This window comes from Mus pahari, chromosome X, assembly GCF_900095145.1.
Source record: "Mus pahari chromosome X, PAHARI_EIJ_v1.1, whole genome shotgun sequence".
NCBI lineage: Eukaryota > Metazoa > Chordata > Mammalia > Rodentia > Muridae > Mus > Mus pahari.
The window spans coordinates 2809323-2826589 of record NC_034613.1 but is presented as its reverse complement, the minus strand read 5'-3'; the positions used below and the strand labels follow the sequence as shown (position 1 = coordinate 2826589).

Sequence of the window (17267 nt, the reverse complement as noted above, 5' to 3'; positions counted from 1 at the left end):
GAAAAAAAGTCTTAAAGTCTTTCTGCCCTTACGTTGTTAGAGTAGGCTTTCTGTAAAAGCGATTCAAAAGTCTAATGTAGAGCATCTGTTATCCAGAACTGCTCTTGATTTCAAAGTAACTTAAATTCTTCCTCTTCCTTGTCTGGTTTCTCCACCCCTTTCTCAATCAATGCTTTCTAGGCTTACATTTCAAATGAATTTTTGTATTCAAATCCCGTTTCAGGGTCTGGTCCTTCAAAGACTTAGGAAAGAATGCAAACCTTTAAGAAAACTCTCATTAATGTTGCTCATTAACCATTTCTCCACCTTCGTGGGGTACCCTCATTAAATGCAGGCTCTGTGGCAAAGGTCCAAGGATCACAAAGCTAAATGAATGAATCGTCATTCTGAATGTACACAAAACCTGACAGGGCGGTTGTACAAGTGAGTCACAGATTATAACCCGATACTGTGAGGACTTCATTAACAGTGTGGGCCTGATGCCATGATGTCACCCTTTTGCTTCAGGGAAACATACCTGAAACATGTCAATGATTCTCAAGATAGGCTCCAACAACCTTTTTCCCCAAGACACAGAAATTATATCCGTTTGCGCAGAGTTTTAAAGACTGTATATTTAAAAGCAAATAAAGGGCTTGCAGGAAGGAAAACATTCTAGGCAAAAAGGACCATAAATAATGGTTTAAAGGGAAGAGGTTGCTTTGTATGTAACAAACTACACTAGACAGAACCTAGGGGTAAGAGTGGTTTAAGTGTGGCTTGCAGAGGATGTAAACTGGGAGAAACTCCCTTTTCCTTTTGTCTTTTTCCTTACATGAATCAGAGCTCAAAGTAATTCAGTGTACCTCAGTTGCCTGTTATGAATCTGCTGTCACTACAGCCTTAGTGGATTAATCTTATTCCCCTACACAAAACCGTTACTTAGAATCAGTGTGACAACTGTTCACCATGTATCAAGAAAGCTAAGTAAGCTTTGTCTGGTGCTACATGCCCATAGTCGCAGTTCCACAGGAGGCAGGATATCTGATATCTTAGGCAATGTATTGAGACTTCAATCTCAACTAACTAAATAAAAGTCTTTAGTGAACATAATTATTAAACTACTTACATGTCCGTCCTTCGGGTTATGAAACAATATTAAATTATATCTCAATTTTTGTTTTCAAATGTGTTAAAGTCATTCTTGTTCCTGAAGAATGACGGCCTATGGCCAAACTAAAAGCACTTGTTCTTTATTCAGTGTTACCATTACAGATTCTCTCCAGCCTAGAGTGAGTGCCACTCACCCAGGTATTCCGTTCCATAGTAAGAATACATCAGAGGGAATGGTTTTCTCTTCTTCAGAGCATACTGCTTCCCAGAGTCCAGAATCGCCTGGCATATTGCTTTAATTTGTGTTGGGGTCAATACCTGAAGAAAGAAAGAAACCAAGAAGCCAAAGTCAAAGAAGGACCTTTATCTTTGTCCCCTCAAACATCAAAAAGGCCAACAATATATTGCCACAATCCTCTCCAATGTGTAGAAAACTTTATTTTGCCACCGCTTTCCTTCTTTTAATTTGAGTTTCTCTGCCCTCTTCAGATAAACTTGAACCAGGCACCTTTGCTGTGATAGGTTGTTATAAAGTGCCAAGCCTTCCATACTGATGTTCTATCATTAATCTTTGTCACTGGGACACGAATTTGCTCAGGAAAGAACAAATGGAGACGCTGATGGATTGTGTTAACAAAGCCACGGCTCCTGATACAATATATGCTGCAGGTCTGGCCCAGACAGCAGGCCTTGAGTTTGAAGTGGTTAGGCTGTGTTTATATAGCCACATTTCCACAACAAGCTACTGCATGACAAATCCAGAGCGGCCACTTGCACTCCCAGAATAAAAGCAAAGTCCACTTGTGCAAGACCAAAATGACGTAAACATCAGAAGGATTCTGAATAGAGAAAGGCTCAAATGCAAGGACTTGGAGTCTTTCCCGTTTTGTTCAAACTGTCCATAATCAGTTTCAGGATTGGGGAGGAGGTTCTCAAGCCTCCAAAGCATCAGAGAGTTTCTTAAAAATCTCCTCTGTTAGCCGGGCGTGGTGGCGCACGCCTTTAATCCCAGCACTTGGGAGGCAGAGGCAGGTGGATTTCTGAGTTTGAGGCCAGCCTGGTCTACAGAGTGAGTTCCAGGACAGCCAGGGCTATAAAGAGAAACCCTGTCTTGAAAAAACAAAAAAAATCTCCTCTGTTTCGCACTGTGCTCTGTGACCTGCCTTCCCTCAGGGTCCAACTGGATGCTTCCTTTAGTTTACATCCCCTAGCACCAGGCTTCCTGTTAGGATGAAATTCTTGCCCTCCTGCTGTCTTAGTTCTGGACTGTGCTCAACTATCAGATGTGGGAAAGCAAAGACTGTGACATCTCATCAGTTTGGATTCTTGGTGCCAAACACAAAAATTGAGGTTGGGGGAAGCGGGGGGCTTTGGTAACAGATAAGCAAGTTCTACGTGAAGTATAAAATAGAGAGTCCTTGCTGCCTTAACCCCCTTCTCCCTCGTTGCCTTCTTTCTGTGATCATTTCTTAAGCTCTGCTCCAGGGAAGGTTCCTGTAGGTGCTGGCACTAAGACAGTGAACATGATTGACATGTCATTTGTTCTGGGGACACCAAGCTTCTCAAATGGCAAATGTGAATAGAAAAGAACTGGTTAGGTTGACCTGGAAAAAAGGTATCTACAGTTCAGCCTGATTGAATGGATCTAGGACCAGGAAAAAAGCTCACTGATTAAGCTGGGCGTGGTGGTGCATGCCTTTAATCCCAGCACTCGGGAGGCAGAGGCAGGCAGATTTCTGAGTTCAAGGCCAGCCTAGTCTACAAAGTGAGTTCCAGGACAGCCAGGGCTATGCAGAGAAACCAAAAAAAAAAAAGGTCACTGATTTTTGGACTCTCTCCTAAGGCATATACATGTCATTTCTTTATATCTGTAATTAAACCAATTATATTTCAAATAATACACTGATGATTGAAGCTATAACTTTCCTCTGTTTCACCCAATATTAGGAAAGAAAAATCCAGTCCAGTTTCTGGGTGTGTCAAATCAAAGACTTAATTAGAAAAATAATTACTTCAAGAGAAAAGTGTTGTTGAGCATGGGACACATCCTATAATTCAAGCAAAGGGACACTGAGGCAGGAGAGTCTCAAGTTCAAGATTCGCCTGGCCTAGATACTAATACCCCATTTCAAAATATATTTAAGGGGGAAAAGTAAACGGTCTATTCATTAATTTACCAATTAACATTTTTGAGTTACTCTTCTAGAAAGGCCTTCACTGGATATCATGGGGACATTCTTGAGAGCATGGGATGCACCTTGCCCTATAGGGAATGTACTCTCTGTTGACAGAGACAAGAGGCAGACACAATAAGTAAAGATCATGAACTGAAAGATGGGAAGAAACGTGGATGATGGCCTGCTGCCATTCAGCCTTGCTAAGATTTTACTCCATCCTCAGTTCCACTTTTTCAGAAGCAATTACATCATGGCTTTCAACGTCAATTTTCCTTTTATTGGCTGCCTGTCTTTGTCTCTTGATGCCACCCCTCTTTTATCCCTACTGATGAAAACCCCATCTTCCTATGGATCTCCATGGCCACATCCACTCACACTCAGGTCTTTCCTTAGCCTTAAGCATATTTCTCCTAAATGATTTTCCAACTCTAAACATATGTAAGATGTAGCCCACCCCTATTCATCTGCCATATGAAAACATTGTCTGCTCTTTAGTTGGAGCAACTGATTTTATACTGAATCTTATTTTTAAAGATTGTATCATATTTCCTCTTGCGGGGTTGGCAGCGTTCAAGACAGGGTTTCTTCTGTGCATTCCTGGCTGTTCTAGCACTGGCTCTGTAGACCAGTCTGGCCTCTAACTCACAGATATCAACTAATTGGTGCTCATAAGAGTTCACAGAGACTAAAGCAGTAATCACAGAGCCGATATAGATCTTTGCTAGGTCCTCTGCATGTATGTTATGGTTTGTAATAGTTTGTTATTCTTCCAGAACTCCTGAGACCCTAGTCCTCCTGCAACTTGTTATACTATGCTCAGGTGATATCTCTGGGATGTCTGCCCCTTTCTGAAGGGAAACAGAGGAGGAGTGGATATGGGAGGGGATAGAGGTAGAGGACTAGGAGGAGGACATGGAGGAGATGCATTGAAAACAAGTCATTGCATCATTAATCTAAAGTCAGCCCTTCCATCCTCATAAGATCCTTGGAGGGTTTGGACCTAATGGATTCTATCCTGGTTCTATCCATCCTATTTTGCTAATAACAAATCTTGCTTCTTGCCTATCTACACATCTTCTCTGTATTGATTCTGAATCCACATGACAATTTTTTTGTGTGTGTGGTAGAAAATGGCCACTGAATTTTCAGGGCTGCACTCAACTGAATTACTAAATTACTACAATTTTTCCTATTTGCTTTTCCTATTCATAACTGAAGACTGTCATATTCTCTCCTCCGTTAAACATGTATTCATAAGTCTCCTCTTTGTTCTGCAGCCAGGGGGAGAAAATCAGCTTGTCCTGGGTGTGGTGCCCCTCCCCCATTCTCTTCCTCCCACAGTTCAAAATAGGGAAAGAATTTATAAAATATTCTTTCAAAACCTTGCCTGGTCATGCATCATGTCTGGGCGGTTTCTTCTTATCTCACAGAAACACCATGTAAAACAAAGAGACCCCCCAGTGCTTGTTCAGCTGGATAGAGAGTAGTTACGCAAGCACTTCTTTATCTCTGGGAACAGACAAGACCTACCCTTGAGTTTATTGATCAGCAAATAAAAGCTGAAAATAGTTCTCCTTAAAAGTCTGCATGTGGGGAAGAATACTGAGAAAGAATGCGCCCCTTCTCCTGCCCCCCACCCCCAAACAAACAGTACAGAACAAAAGTAGGAGTGAGTCTTAAGGGTAAGGTCTGGGTCTGGTTCTCTCGATGCACCTGCTATCTCAAACATCCCTTCATTTCCTGTTTGGAACACTCAGGAAGGTAAACTTGCTCGACCTCTGAGGAGACACCCTCAGGGTACACTCAGACATCCTGGGATGAGGAAGTAGCATTTCCAATGTGGAAAGTGACAGGAAGCTGCCTGTCTATCAGCTCTTTCCTAAAACAAGCCTGATGCCTTCTCCTGTACTCTTAACACGAGAGCCTAACGGTGTATTGGTACTTTGGATTAATTGGGCCTTTTTTTTCAACTTCTTTTGCCTACACTGCCTTGAAATAAAGACATGGCAAAGATGCAGAAGCAGGTCTGTGGTGGTTTGCTTTAAACAGTTTCATTACTTAAGTGATTCACTTCACTGATCCTGTAACATATTCATATTAGGCTGGCCTCTGAGTATGCAGAGATGAAAGAGCAATAAAACAAACGGTATGTTTCTGGGTTCTGCCTAAAGGCTAGGACTGAACCACATCCGTGCAGAGATGACCTTCATTAAGGAAACAAATCAAATGGACTAGGCTGCAAGATGCTTGCCCTACACCATAGACTCTGTCCTGGCACACAGCCCCTAGGAAATAGCAGTCTTTGCTAGCTATATCTCTTTGTTTGGGTATCAAATACCACTGGCCTATCCCCCATCAGCAGTAATTGGATTTCCAGATAGCAGCAGTGAAATCCTCCCTTTATCAGCGTGGTAAGACATCCTAGGCTATCAGATTCCTCTTCTCGCAGCTTTGAAATGCATATTGTAAAAGAAGTAAAGCTGTCAGCAATCACAGCTGCTGCTGACAGCAAGTCAGGTGGTAGAGATGGGCCCATGTAAAAAACTGAGACCCAGTGCAAACAGGCAGGAGCTATGAGAGCGAAGACTGCTTAAGCCACCGGAAGTGAGACTGAAAGGAGGCTGGGGCAGGTTCCCCAGCAGAAACAATGATGTACAGAGTAACTTACAGAATGGTGGCTGGTGCCCATAGCTCATAATTTCTAACAGTTTAAGGAAATCCCCTTCAGGGCATCCTGCCAAGTTTCAAACAGCACACATGTGCTCTCATCCATCTTCACAGCTTGGGTTCCTTTAAAAAGCCTCGGGTGTGTTGTCTCTCCCTCCCCCAGCAACCCTAACTAGAACAGCATGGACATAAGGCAAACCCTTTTTTTTTTAATTCATCATTTAATTCATCAATTTAATTCATTTTAATCTTCATCCTCCAAGTAAACATATCAACTCTGCTGCCAACCAGTCTAAATCTCCTCAGACAAAACAAGAACGACGCCGGAATCCAAGACACACATAGGAGAGATGTCAGCCTCGCTTTGTCCTTGGACACTGTCAAAGGGCCACTTTAAACATCTGAGATCTCAGATGTATCTGCTCCTCAATGTATGGTCCACAGATCAGAAGTCGTGCCATCATCTAAGAACCTTTAGAAATGCAGATTCCCAGGCTCCAGTCCAAAATCCACACTATCAGAAACTGATTTTTAACAAGAACACCAAGTAGCAGGCACTCACATTAAGGCTTAAGAAGCACACACTTTGGAGAACGATATTATCCGTGAATTCCTAAAAGTCCCTGTAACTAGATGAGGGTCCGATGACAGTGTCTATTTAAATTGCATAAGTAGAATTTCACAAAATTTAGGAACACTTTTAAAAATATTTTATTTTTTAAAATTTTATTTGCATGAGTGTGTGTGCCTGAATATGTATCTACAATGTGCCATGTGTAAGCAGTGCCCCAGGAGGCCAGGATCAGGATTAGATCTGCTGGGACTGGACACTTGTAAGCTACCATGTGGGTTTGGGAATCAAAGCCTGATCCTCCAGACGGGCAGTCAGTTCTCTTAACTGCCGAGCCATTGCTCCAGACCCTCACCCCCACAACTGTAACTACTGCATCCTTGGCTTCTGTATAAATGAAAGGAAACGGTCAGGTTTTTGCAAACAGGTCTCAAAGATAGTGCATAGAGGTCTTTATCAACTCCCTATAAAGCTCCTTCATAGTCTACTGCAGAAACCAATCAAATTGATGAGTTTTGATTTTATTATAGAGGTACTACAAGAATTTTGTTTTAAACATTGCATGCCAGGAAACAGGAAATTGAATGTCAGCATGGAATTCTTCATTTCCTACTTACATATTACGTGTTTCTGAGACACAGTCTCACTATGCAGTCTTGGCTGACATGAACTCACTCTGTAGATCAGGCTGGCCTCAAACTCATAGAGATCTGTCTCTGCCTCTGCCTCTGCCTCTGCCTCTGCCTCTGCCTCTGCCTCTGCCTCTGCCTCTGCCTCTGNNCCTCTGCCTCTGCCTCTGCCTCTGCCTCTGCCTCTGCCTCCTCTGCCTTTGCCTCTGTGGTGCTGGGATTAAAGGAGTGTGCCCCTATGCCAGGCTCCTACGTATACCTTTTTGTAAAAGTCAACTCTTAGGGAAACAAAACCAGGGTTATCACAAGTAGTTAGGATGTAGACCCCTCCTTCCTGGTACTCAGAAACATGGCAGCTCCAAAAATTTAGCTCTTGTTTCAGGGTATGGTACCAGTAACATAGATATCAAAACATAGCCTATCTACATGGCAGAGAACAAGACAAGTCGGTGTTTCCAGTGGATATCAGGGAAGAATAGAATAGCATCCTATTTCCCATTGTAAACTTTTAAAAATTATCAATCTAAACAATGTCAATTTAAAATGTTAAGGAGATTTTCTATAAGAACAATATTCACGTGTCAGATTTGCACTTTTGATGTCTCTAGGATGGTAGTCCACTTGGGGTTCTCTGAGTTACTTAGAAAACCCAGGCCTTTCATGAAATCTCTTTAGTGAGTGGATATTTATATAGGGTAATGAGAAGACAGAAACTTGGAACAACAATGTATACAAAACTCAACCTGAAGCTCTTGATAAAAATGAAGATTGTACATCTCTTAGGTCTAGGGTAAGGCTGGGGTTTTCCACTTCTAACAATCCCCAATGATGCTGAGTCTGGTGCTGTTGCCTCTGAACCACATCTGAAGTGGCAAAGGATGGTGGGAGCACAGAGGCCAGTTTTACTGAAGAGGATTTCTCTTAAGAAAAGCGAGAAACTAGAATAAAGGAACTATAGGAAGTTTAAAAGACCAGTAAGGGCAGCAAGGGAGAGTGCCAAGCATAATGTTATACAATCATTAGATTACCCAGAAAGAGGAAGCAATAATGGAGCATAGTCTATCAATATGCTGCAGGCAGGGGGAAAAAGGAGGGGCAAGTTTACAAACCCCGGTAGGGAGCTCTCTTAGCCAATGTGGCCAGGTTTGTTATTTTCTTAATTAGCCTCCAAATGGGGCATGTGTGCTGCTGCAGAATGAGCAAGTTCCTTCCATCTGGTTTGCCTGATGCTCCCTGACTATTATTATGCTGGGCAATGAGGAATGAGAGGCAGGTTGCTAGAGCACTGATTATTCTCCAGTCATTAAAGGAGCTCAGCAGGGAATTCCAGTTGTAAACATTTGGTCCAATACCATTTCACTGTTGTCTCTATTCCTTTCTCCTGCCAAGAAACAAGAACCAACAAAACACTAGAAGCCAGAAAAGAAAAACAGGTTTGACTTCATTTTTGTGGACAGCTGACTTTAATGACTCAGAGGCACTGGTCATCCAGTCAGGATCCAGTGTCACTAGGTGACTCAGAGTCTGAAGGAAAAGGGGATCAAGACACTTACCACACCTATGTCCTCAGATCATCTCAAGGCTCGTACACAGAGGTGATTGTTAGTATGTGGTTGTACAGTGCCTTCTCTGGGGGAAATTTGAAATTTTGTTTTGTTTTGTTTTGTTTTTAATTTTTGATTTTGGTTTGGTTCGGTTTGGTTTTGGTTTTGGTTTGACACCAGGTTTTTCTATGTAGCTCTGAGTGCACTGGAACTCACTCTGTAGACCAGGCCAGCCTTGAATGCAGAGATCTGCCTGCCTTTGTGTCCCTAGTGCTGTGATTCAGGGCACGTGTCACCACTCCCTGGCCTTTTAAATTCTTTGTGCCCTGACTTAAGGCCAAACTAACAGCATCATAGTCCCTGGGTAGGGCACTCCAGCATATGTATATTGTTTAAGTTCTCCAAATGATTATAAAAGGTTAATATTGGAAAGTATTTCCATTACTGCAAAACATATAAAGATAAGATGAAAAAGAAGAGGAGGAAAAGAAGAAATGTTAAATGGAAGATAAGCAATAGGTTGCATAGGTATGGAGAAACAGCTTTTAGTGTGAGACAAACATGAATAGAAAAGAGACACTGACATAAACATAAATGGATATGCTGGGTCCAACTAGAGGTCCTCCAAACACTATCCAGTGTCCCCCAGTCTGCTAGCAGCATACCACTTGTTGGGGTTAATAAACAAAACACAGCAGGCAGAGGCTGGAGAGATGGCTCAAGAGGTTAAAAGCACTGACTGCTCTTATAAAGGTCCTGAGTTCAATTCCCAGGACCCACATGGTGGCTCATGACCATCTGTAATGGGGTCTGATGTCCTCTTCTGTAGAATGTTCTCTATCACGAAGGCACACATACAAGTAGAATACTCAATGCATAAATAAACAAATCTTTAAAAAAAACAGCAGATAGTACACTGGAGTAGGAATCAGGAAATCTTGGGCTTGATAACCAATTCTGGCACCATATTCATGGTTAAGTCATCAGACTTTGGTATCTTCTTTTGTAAAATACAGGAGTAAAGTTACAATCTGTCCACTATATAAGTATTTCCAAATTTTTTTGTGACTACTGGACTTCCATAAGTTAGGATTGCCCAACACTATTGGGAAAAATGTTCAGGGGCCTTACTATTATATTGATTAATTATTGGAACATGACAGACTCCGGGAAAGAAGACGCCATAATAGTCAGCTGTGTTTTCAGTCATGAGCCTACCAGGCTCTACAGAATAGTTGCAAACATATTGCTACACACACAGCCTGAATAAAATTCTGCAGGGCACAAAACACACCAAAAGTGAATGTTGGAAAGAGATTTTCAGGAAAGAAGAGGAGCTGAGTGAGGGAGAGCCTGATCTGAGTGCATTTCATACATGTATGAAGTGGTCAAAAACAGGCAGGAATCAAAAGTTCCTACATATATATGAATACAATCTGTTGAGTCCATTTTGTTGTCACTGTGTGTATGACTTCAAGAATGACTACTCTGCATTGGACAACTACTAAGGTGGATCATCCTCAGAAAAGGCTGATTATTTTCCTTTGCAGTTATTAGTTGCCTACAGTTCTTTATCTAAGGGTGAGAACCTTTTGAAAAATTTTCCCTTCCACCTTAATATGCCCATTAATATTGCTACATATACATATATGTGTATATGTATATAGATATGTAGCATATCTACATTCAAATAGATATCTTTGATCTGTATATATATATATATATATATCATATATATATATATATATATGATATATATATATGGAGAGAGAGAGAGAGAGAGAGAGAGAGAGAGAGAGAGAGAGAGAAATGAGGAATTTTAGTATATGGTTGAGAAAGGAAAGGGATGGGTAGTGATATAACTCTACTTTAATTAAATACATTTAAATTTTTGCCTAAAAATGGCAGTAAAGATGTTTGGTGCAAAAGGATATACTGTGTGGCACACCAAGACACAGTTTCCATAGCATGATGGTATTTTGTTGTTGTTGTTGGTTTGTTGTGGTTTTTGTTTTCTTTTGGAGGGCAGGATGCAAGGGTTGAGAATGTGAATGGAGGGACAGGGAGGTGAATGAGATTGGGATGTATGATGGAAAATTCGCCAAGAACCAATAAAACGTTGAAAGAAAATCTGTATAAGTTTGCTAAACCACAGTGACTGAATCAGTAGCTATGGAATGAGACGCGAGATTCTCTATTTATAATAATATTCTGGATGATGGTGGTGCTGTTGATAAGGAAGCATTCTCTGAGTAATTTTGTAGTAGATGACCACCTAAGGTCCCTTATCATTCTCTAAGGTATCAGAGAAGTTTGGACTTTTAATATAATGAATAAGACAGCTTAATGATACAAAAAAATATGGAGGTAAAGCTAGGCCTGTTAACACAGACCTATAACCTCAACACTTCTGAAGCTGTGACAACAAGATCAGGAGTCAAGGATGGCCGTGGCTATGCATTAAGTTAAGGAAAACCTCTTCTATAGCCTTAAAAAAACTTAACTGTGGTGGTTTAAATATGCTTGGCCCGAAGTGTGGCCTTGTTAGAGGAAGTGTATTACTGTGGGGGTGGGCTTTGAGACATTCCTCCTAGTCACATGGAAGCCAATCTGCTCCTGGCTTCCTTTGGATGAAGATGTAGAACTCTCAGCTCCTCCTGCACCATGCCTGCCTGAATGCCGCCATGCTCCCACCTTGATGATAATGGACTGAACCTGTGAACCTATGAGACTTCCCTAATTAAATGTTTTCCTTTATAGGAGTTGCCATGGTCATGGTGTCTGTTCACAGCAATGGAAACCCTAACTAAGACACAAGTTGGTACCAGGACTGGGGCATTGCTGTGATAGCCCTTACTGTGTCTGTATTTGAAGGAATGTGGATTTGGGGACTTTGGATTTGGAAACCTGTGAGTGAGGTATAACCTGTGAGCTTTAAGTGAGGTATAATATACCATCCTAGTAGGAATATGGAGAACATTAGTGCTGAGGATGATTTGAACTGTGCAGACTTGGCCCAAGAGGTTTCCATGGAGAAGAATTTTAGGATATGATTGAAAGACTGTTCTTATGATGTTTTGGTCAAGAATGTTGCTGCTTTTTGCCCTTGTCTGAACTACCTGAGACTAAGGTAAAAAGAAAGGCTTAGATCCAGGTGTGGTGATACATACCTTTAATCCCAGAACTCAGGAAACAGAGGCATGCATACCTCTGAGTTCAAGGTTAGTCTGTAGAATAAGTTCCAGGACAGCCAAGCTTAGGCAGTGAAGGAATTGGAAAACAGAAAGTTGGTGATAATGGAAAAGAATAAAGGGGCCATGCTCCAGCCCCAGCAAGCAACAGAAACAGTTTCAGCCATACCCATACGGCTCTGGCTTTAGAGTCAAGAATAGAAGGGACTACTGGGACAATTGATGCTGGTTAGCTGGAGCTAAGAAATGAGCAGTGATTAAGAAGAAACATGCTTCACTGAGAAGTGAAGTGTTTTCTGAAAGCACAAAGAAGGTGTGTTCCAGAGATAGCCCAGGTTGTATCTCACGATGCAGCTATACTTGACACTGTGTAAGAGTCACCCAGGCAGTAATGGTTTTGAAGGCATGAAGCGGACATGGAGAGCAGCTGAGGCTTGGCACTGTGAAAGGCCAGGGAAGTACATTGCTGAAGGTGTAGCCTCGGTTGTAGTTGACAGCTCAGGACTGAAGAGGTCATGCAAAGGATTTGAGGCTTGGCTCCATGAAGGGAACCTATGAGAGGCTATTGGTGAAGCCTAGTTTCAGGGGAAGACTCCAGTGTATTGGAGATGCCAGTACCATGGGATGCTCACCAAGAACAGCAGCAGCAGTGTAGTGGAGTCAGTCAGATTCTAGGGTGCTACACAGGGCAAAACTGGGGAAGTAACCCAAGACCTTTGGAGAAGCCCAGAAGATCATGTGTAGATCCCAGCTATTGGAACAAGAAGCTGTAAAGTTGAAGCTACCTTGGATACTGTTAGATATCTCAGAGCCATGGGATACCTGCCATGGGATACCAAGGAAAGCTGCTAACAGGGAGTAGAAACAGCCCAAGAGAAAGAATTTATTGCAGTCAACAAAGATGAAAGGAGTTGGGGATCTGAAGAGAGATTTGACATTGTATCTAAAGACATGGAGTTTGTAGTTTTCCCAGATGCTTTTCTGTCTTGCTTTGGTTCAGTATGTCTCCCTATGATGTTTCCGAATGGTAATAGATAACCTGCATGATGTTGGAGGTATGTGATCTTCCTTTAATTTTGATTTCTTAAAGGATTACAGTTTAGAGATTGCATGAATATCAGAAGAGACTTTGAAATTTGAATTTTTAACATTGGAGAGCTGCTACAGACTATGGAACTTTTGAAGTCAGACTAAATGTATTTTATGTTATGCTATGTTTACATTCATGTGTTTGAGCAAGCCTATGGAAGTGGCCAGGAAGTGGAATGTGGTGATTTGAATATGCCTGGCCCAAGGAGTGGTACTATTAGAGGGTGTGGTCTTGTTGGTGAAGGTGTGATGTTGTTGAAGGAAGTGTGTCACTGTGGGGTGGGCTTCTAGAAAGCCTTCTCTTAGCTGCCTGGAAGTCATTCTTCTCCTAGCAGCCTTCAGATAAAGATGTAGAACTCGAGCTCCTCCTACACCATGCCTGCCTAGACACTGCTGTGCTCCTGCCTTGATGATAATGGACTAAACTTTCAAACCTGTAAGCCAGCCCCAATTAAACGTTTTAATTTAATGTTTATAAGAGTTGCCACAGTCATGGTGTATCTTTATAGCAATGGAAACCCTAACTAAGGCACTCAACAAAACCCAAAACAAAACAAAGACAAAAACATAAACATGGAGATCAGAATTAGACCAAGCCCAGTATTCTAAACATAGGTAGTTACTACATGGTAGTAGAGTGGATTTGGGAAGATTACATATTTATTTATTTACCTACCTACCTATGAGATATCCCTTAAAGCAGCTTTTATATTAAAGGGCTGGTGTTTCTATTTTGGAAGCCCTGGGAAAATTGGTAAGTGAGGCTTGCATAGAAGAAATAGGTCAGGGAGAGGGGGGAGCACTTGTACTTAGGGGCTGTTTCTTCTCCTAGGCAACTCTATCTCTATGCTTTCTGTATGCTCCTCCCAGGCTCTACTCAGGTAACATGGAAGCTAGCTGCTCAACCATACATTAAAATCTGAAACAATGAGTCTAAATAAATATCTTTTCCTTATAAGATATATGGTCAGATATTTTGACATACTGATACCAGAGAAGTGGGAATGGTTGCTATGAAAAAAACACGATCAGGTTTTTCAGAAGCCTTTAGAACTGGTAGGATCCCAGGTTAGTACTTATGGGGTGAAGGGGATGCACTTGACATCAAGCCTGACAACCTGAGTTTGATTCCCCTACGTATTGGAAGGAAGAGAGCTGACTCTCCCAAGTTGCCCTCTGGTCACCACATGCTTTGGCAATCACATACTTCCACCTGGCCCCTTCAAACAGAAGGGAATAAGATATAATAAAAAAGGTTTTAAATAAGCCAAGTACTTTGCCTCAGAGAAACAACAAAGACATCATAAGGACACTTCATGAATTGGTCTAATCTCACCCACTGCAGGCTCAAGAGTCTGAAAGAACAGTCATTTGAAAGACTGCCTTAAAAGGGAGTTGGGGAGAGTCCTCAAATGGGCCTTCCTAAAAAGGTACTGTCGAATATCTAACAATGTAGTCACTAAGAAACCACTCCAGCCATGCTCAAATGGAGCCAAGCTAAACTCAAGCTGGCACCATACCTCTCAGTAATCAACTTTCTCCAACTCAGCCCAAATCCCTAAACTTTTGAGCACTGATAACTAGCTAGGGGCCCAAACTTCAACATAGCCCTGTAGAGAACCTTTTAGACTCAAACCATAACATCATTAAGCACAAATGTTCAGTTGGCCACTGCATGCCAGATCCTTCACATAAGCCACTGTTAAATGAATATGTCATTGTAGTATTTTTAAACCATGGCCCATCTTTTCAAGTATCTGATGGGCACATGATACAGTGTTAGGGAGATTAGAAATATAATATGGGTTCCTCCCTCTCTCCACCTGCCTCTGCTTAAAGGTAAGCCAGTGTTTAAAGAGAAGAGCTTTGTTTTGCCTTGTTCTTCTCCTCTACCACAGTTCCAGAATCAACAGAGCCAGCCTCTATGTGCTGAAACCCCCAAAGTGAAGAGCCAGAATGAAATTTTGAGGTTCGGTTGGGCGGATCATGCAATGGCAGCAAGAATTCAAATTAACACATCTTTTAGGCTTCTGTTTTCTCACTTGCCAAAAAGGGATTATGAGAAAGCCTAGCTCCCTTGGACTTGCAAAAGTCATATGCCCCAGTACAGGGGAATATCAGATCCAGGAAGTGGGAGTGGGTGGGTTGGGGACCAGGGCGGGGGGGGGTATAGGGGACTTTCAGGATAGCATTTGAAATGTAAATGAAGAAAATATCTAATAAAAAAAAGAAAAAAAAGAGAAAGCTTAGCTCACCAACTTTTTAAGAGCCTACCAAAGACACATGCTCTGTGGTTCCTTGCACAAAACACATGAAAACCACCATGGAAACTACCAAAATGTGGACTCTGGTGTCCAACAGTGAGTCACCTCCCACTATTCAGCAGCATAAGCTTCAGAGGACTTCTCACAACGTAACCCTGCTGCTGCCCATTCCCCATACCTTCTCTCTCACCCAAGCCATACTTATGGGATGCCAACAGCCCTAAGTTGTTGCGACATATAAGTCATTATGGTCCTTCATATCCATATTTACTCTATTTCCTCATAACCAGAGACTGCACTGCCACTCTTTTCCCAAAATGTCATTCCTTTCCTCTTTCACAATAACCTCTCAGGTTCATCTGCTTTCTAGAAAAAAATATTTTGTTACTACCTACGTAACTAAACAAACCAAACAACCTCTCTGGATCTGAGTTTACTCATCTGAATGAGAACCAACAGCAAACAATTATAGAAAGGTGATCGTTGATATGACCTCAGCTACACTATTTTGCAAATTTGTGATTCAATACTTTATGACAAATATTGACAACCCTGTATTTATAAGATTGGTTTTAGAATGTGGATGTAATGGTATGTTGCAGTTACTTAACTTCTTAGAGTAGGCATAAAGTCATGTACTGAACATTTTATTTCATCAAGATACCTATACTGTTATGTACTTCCTTTCTAGTAGAACTCTTAATGGACTAGAATACTTTTTGAATGACTATTTACTTTGGGTGTAATAAGAAAACAGTTTATAGGAGTCACTTCCCTCCTACCATGCGAGCTCCCAGGATCAAACTCATTAGGTATGGTTGGCAGCATGTGGCTTTACATGCTGAACCATCTCCCCATCTCTACAATTCTTTTTCTTTTTGCATCAGTTGCTTGAATATCTGGATTCTTCAGTCATCCAAGATCCCTAAAATAACTGACTATAATTGGCTAAGTTGAACTTTGTGTCACTGTGACAAAATACCTAGCAAAAACAACATATGTTTTGGAAAAGATTTATTTGGGCTCATAAATGCAGAACTTTCAGTCTGTAGTCCTCAACTCCATTGATTTTTGGACTCATAGTAAGGCAGAACATGGTTATGGGAGCATGTGCCAAAGAAAGTGTGTTGGTTATGTCGTTGTCAACTAACTGGAAACAGTCTCAAGTCATCTGAGAAGGAACCTCAATTGAGAAAATGCCTCAAACAGATTGGCCTACAAGCAAGCCTGTTGGGCTTAATTTTAATTGATGATTGATGTGGAAGGACCCAGCCCATTGTAGGTAGTGCCTTCCTGGGCAGGTGGTCCTCGGGTGTATAAGAAAGCAAACTTGAAGGGAGCCATCTTTGCTCCAGTGCAACCAGGCTCTGGTCATTGCCAGGTAGAGGGCCCTGTTTCTGGCTCCAGACATCTGGGCACCATTCCCACCAGAGGAGAGGTGGCCACCCTGGAGCACTCTCATTGCCTGAGCTGGTAAGGGAGCCATCTTTGCTCTGGTGCACACAGGCTCCGGTTGTTGCCATGGAGAGGGCAGACTGCAGAAGAGACACAGTTTCTGGGACGTGTTTCTGGCTCCAGACATCCAGGCACCATCCCCAGCAGAGGAGAAGTGTCCGCCCAGGAGCACTCTCACTGCCCAAGCTGGTAAGGGAAACATCTTTGCTCCGGTTCACCCAGGCTCCAGTCTGCACTGCTGAGAGTGTGGACTACAGAAGCTACACAGATTTGGGACAGACAGAAGCAATCTAGATTCTGGGACAGACCCTGTTTCGGGCTCCAGACATCTAGGCACCTTCCTCGCTAGAGGAAAGGTTGCCACCTGGGAGGGCTCTGTCTGCCAGAGCAGGTGAGAGAGACATATTGTGTCCAGGGTCCCTCGGAGTCTATCTGGTGCAGGTGAGTGTGCAAACTGCAGAGGTGACACATCTTCTGGGTCGGGCCCCATTTTGGGCCTACATCTTCAGCCAGGAGGCAGATCAGAATGAGAGGCCTCTGTGCACTTTCCCTGCAAGAGGAGAGCTTGCCTGTGGAGAGTACTCTGAC

At 42.2% G+C, this 17267-nt stretch overlaps 1 protein-coding gene across 1 annotated transcript in view; it reads right to left on the bottom strand.

The window, feature by feature from the left end:
- Lancl3 (LanC like 3) overlaps positions 1-17267 on the bottom strand; it is a 105585-nt gene that overhangs the window by 20737 nt on the left and 67581 nt on the right. Inside the window, exon 2 of the mRNA XM_021188495.2 lies at positions 1287-1410. Within this exon, the coding sequence (XP_021044154.1) occupies positions 1287-1410 (124 nt within the window). The remainder of the gene's footprint in view (positions 1-1286; positions 1411-17267) is intronic.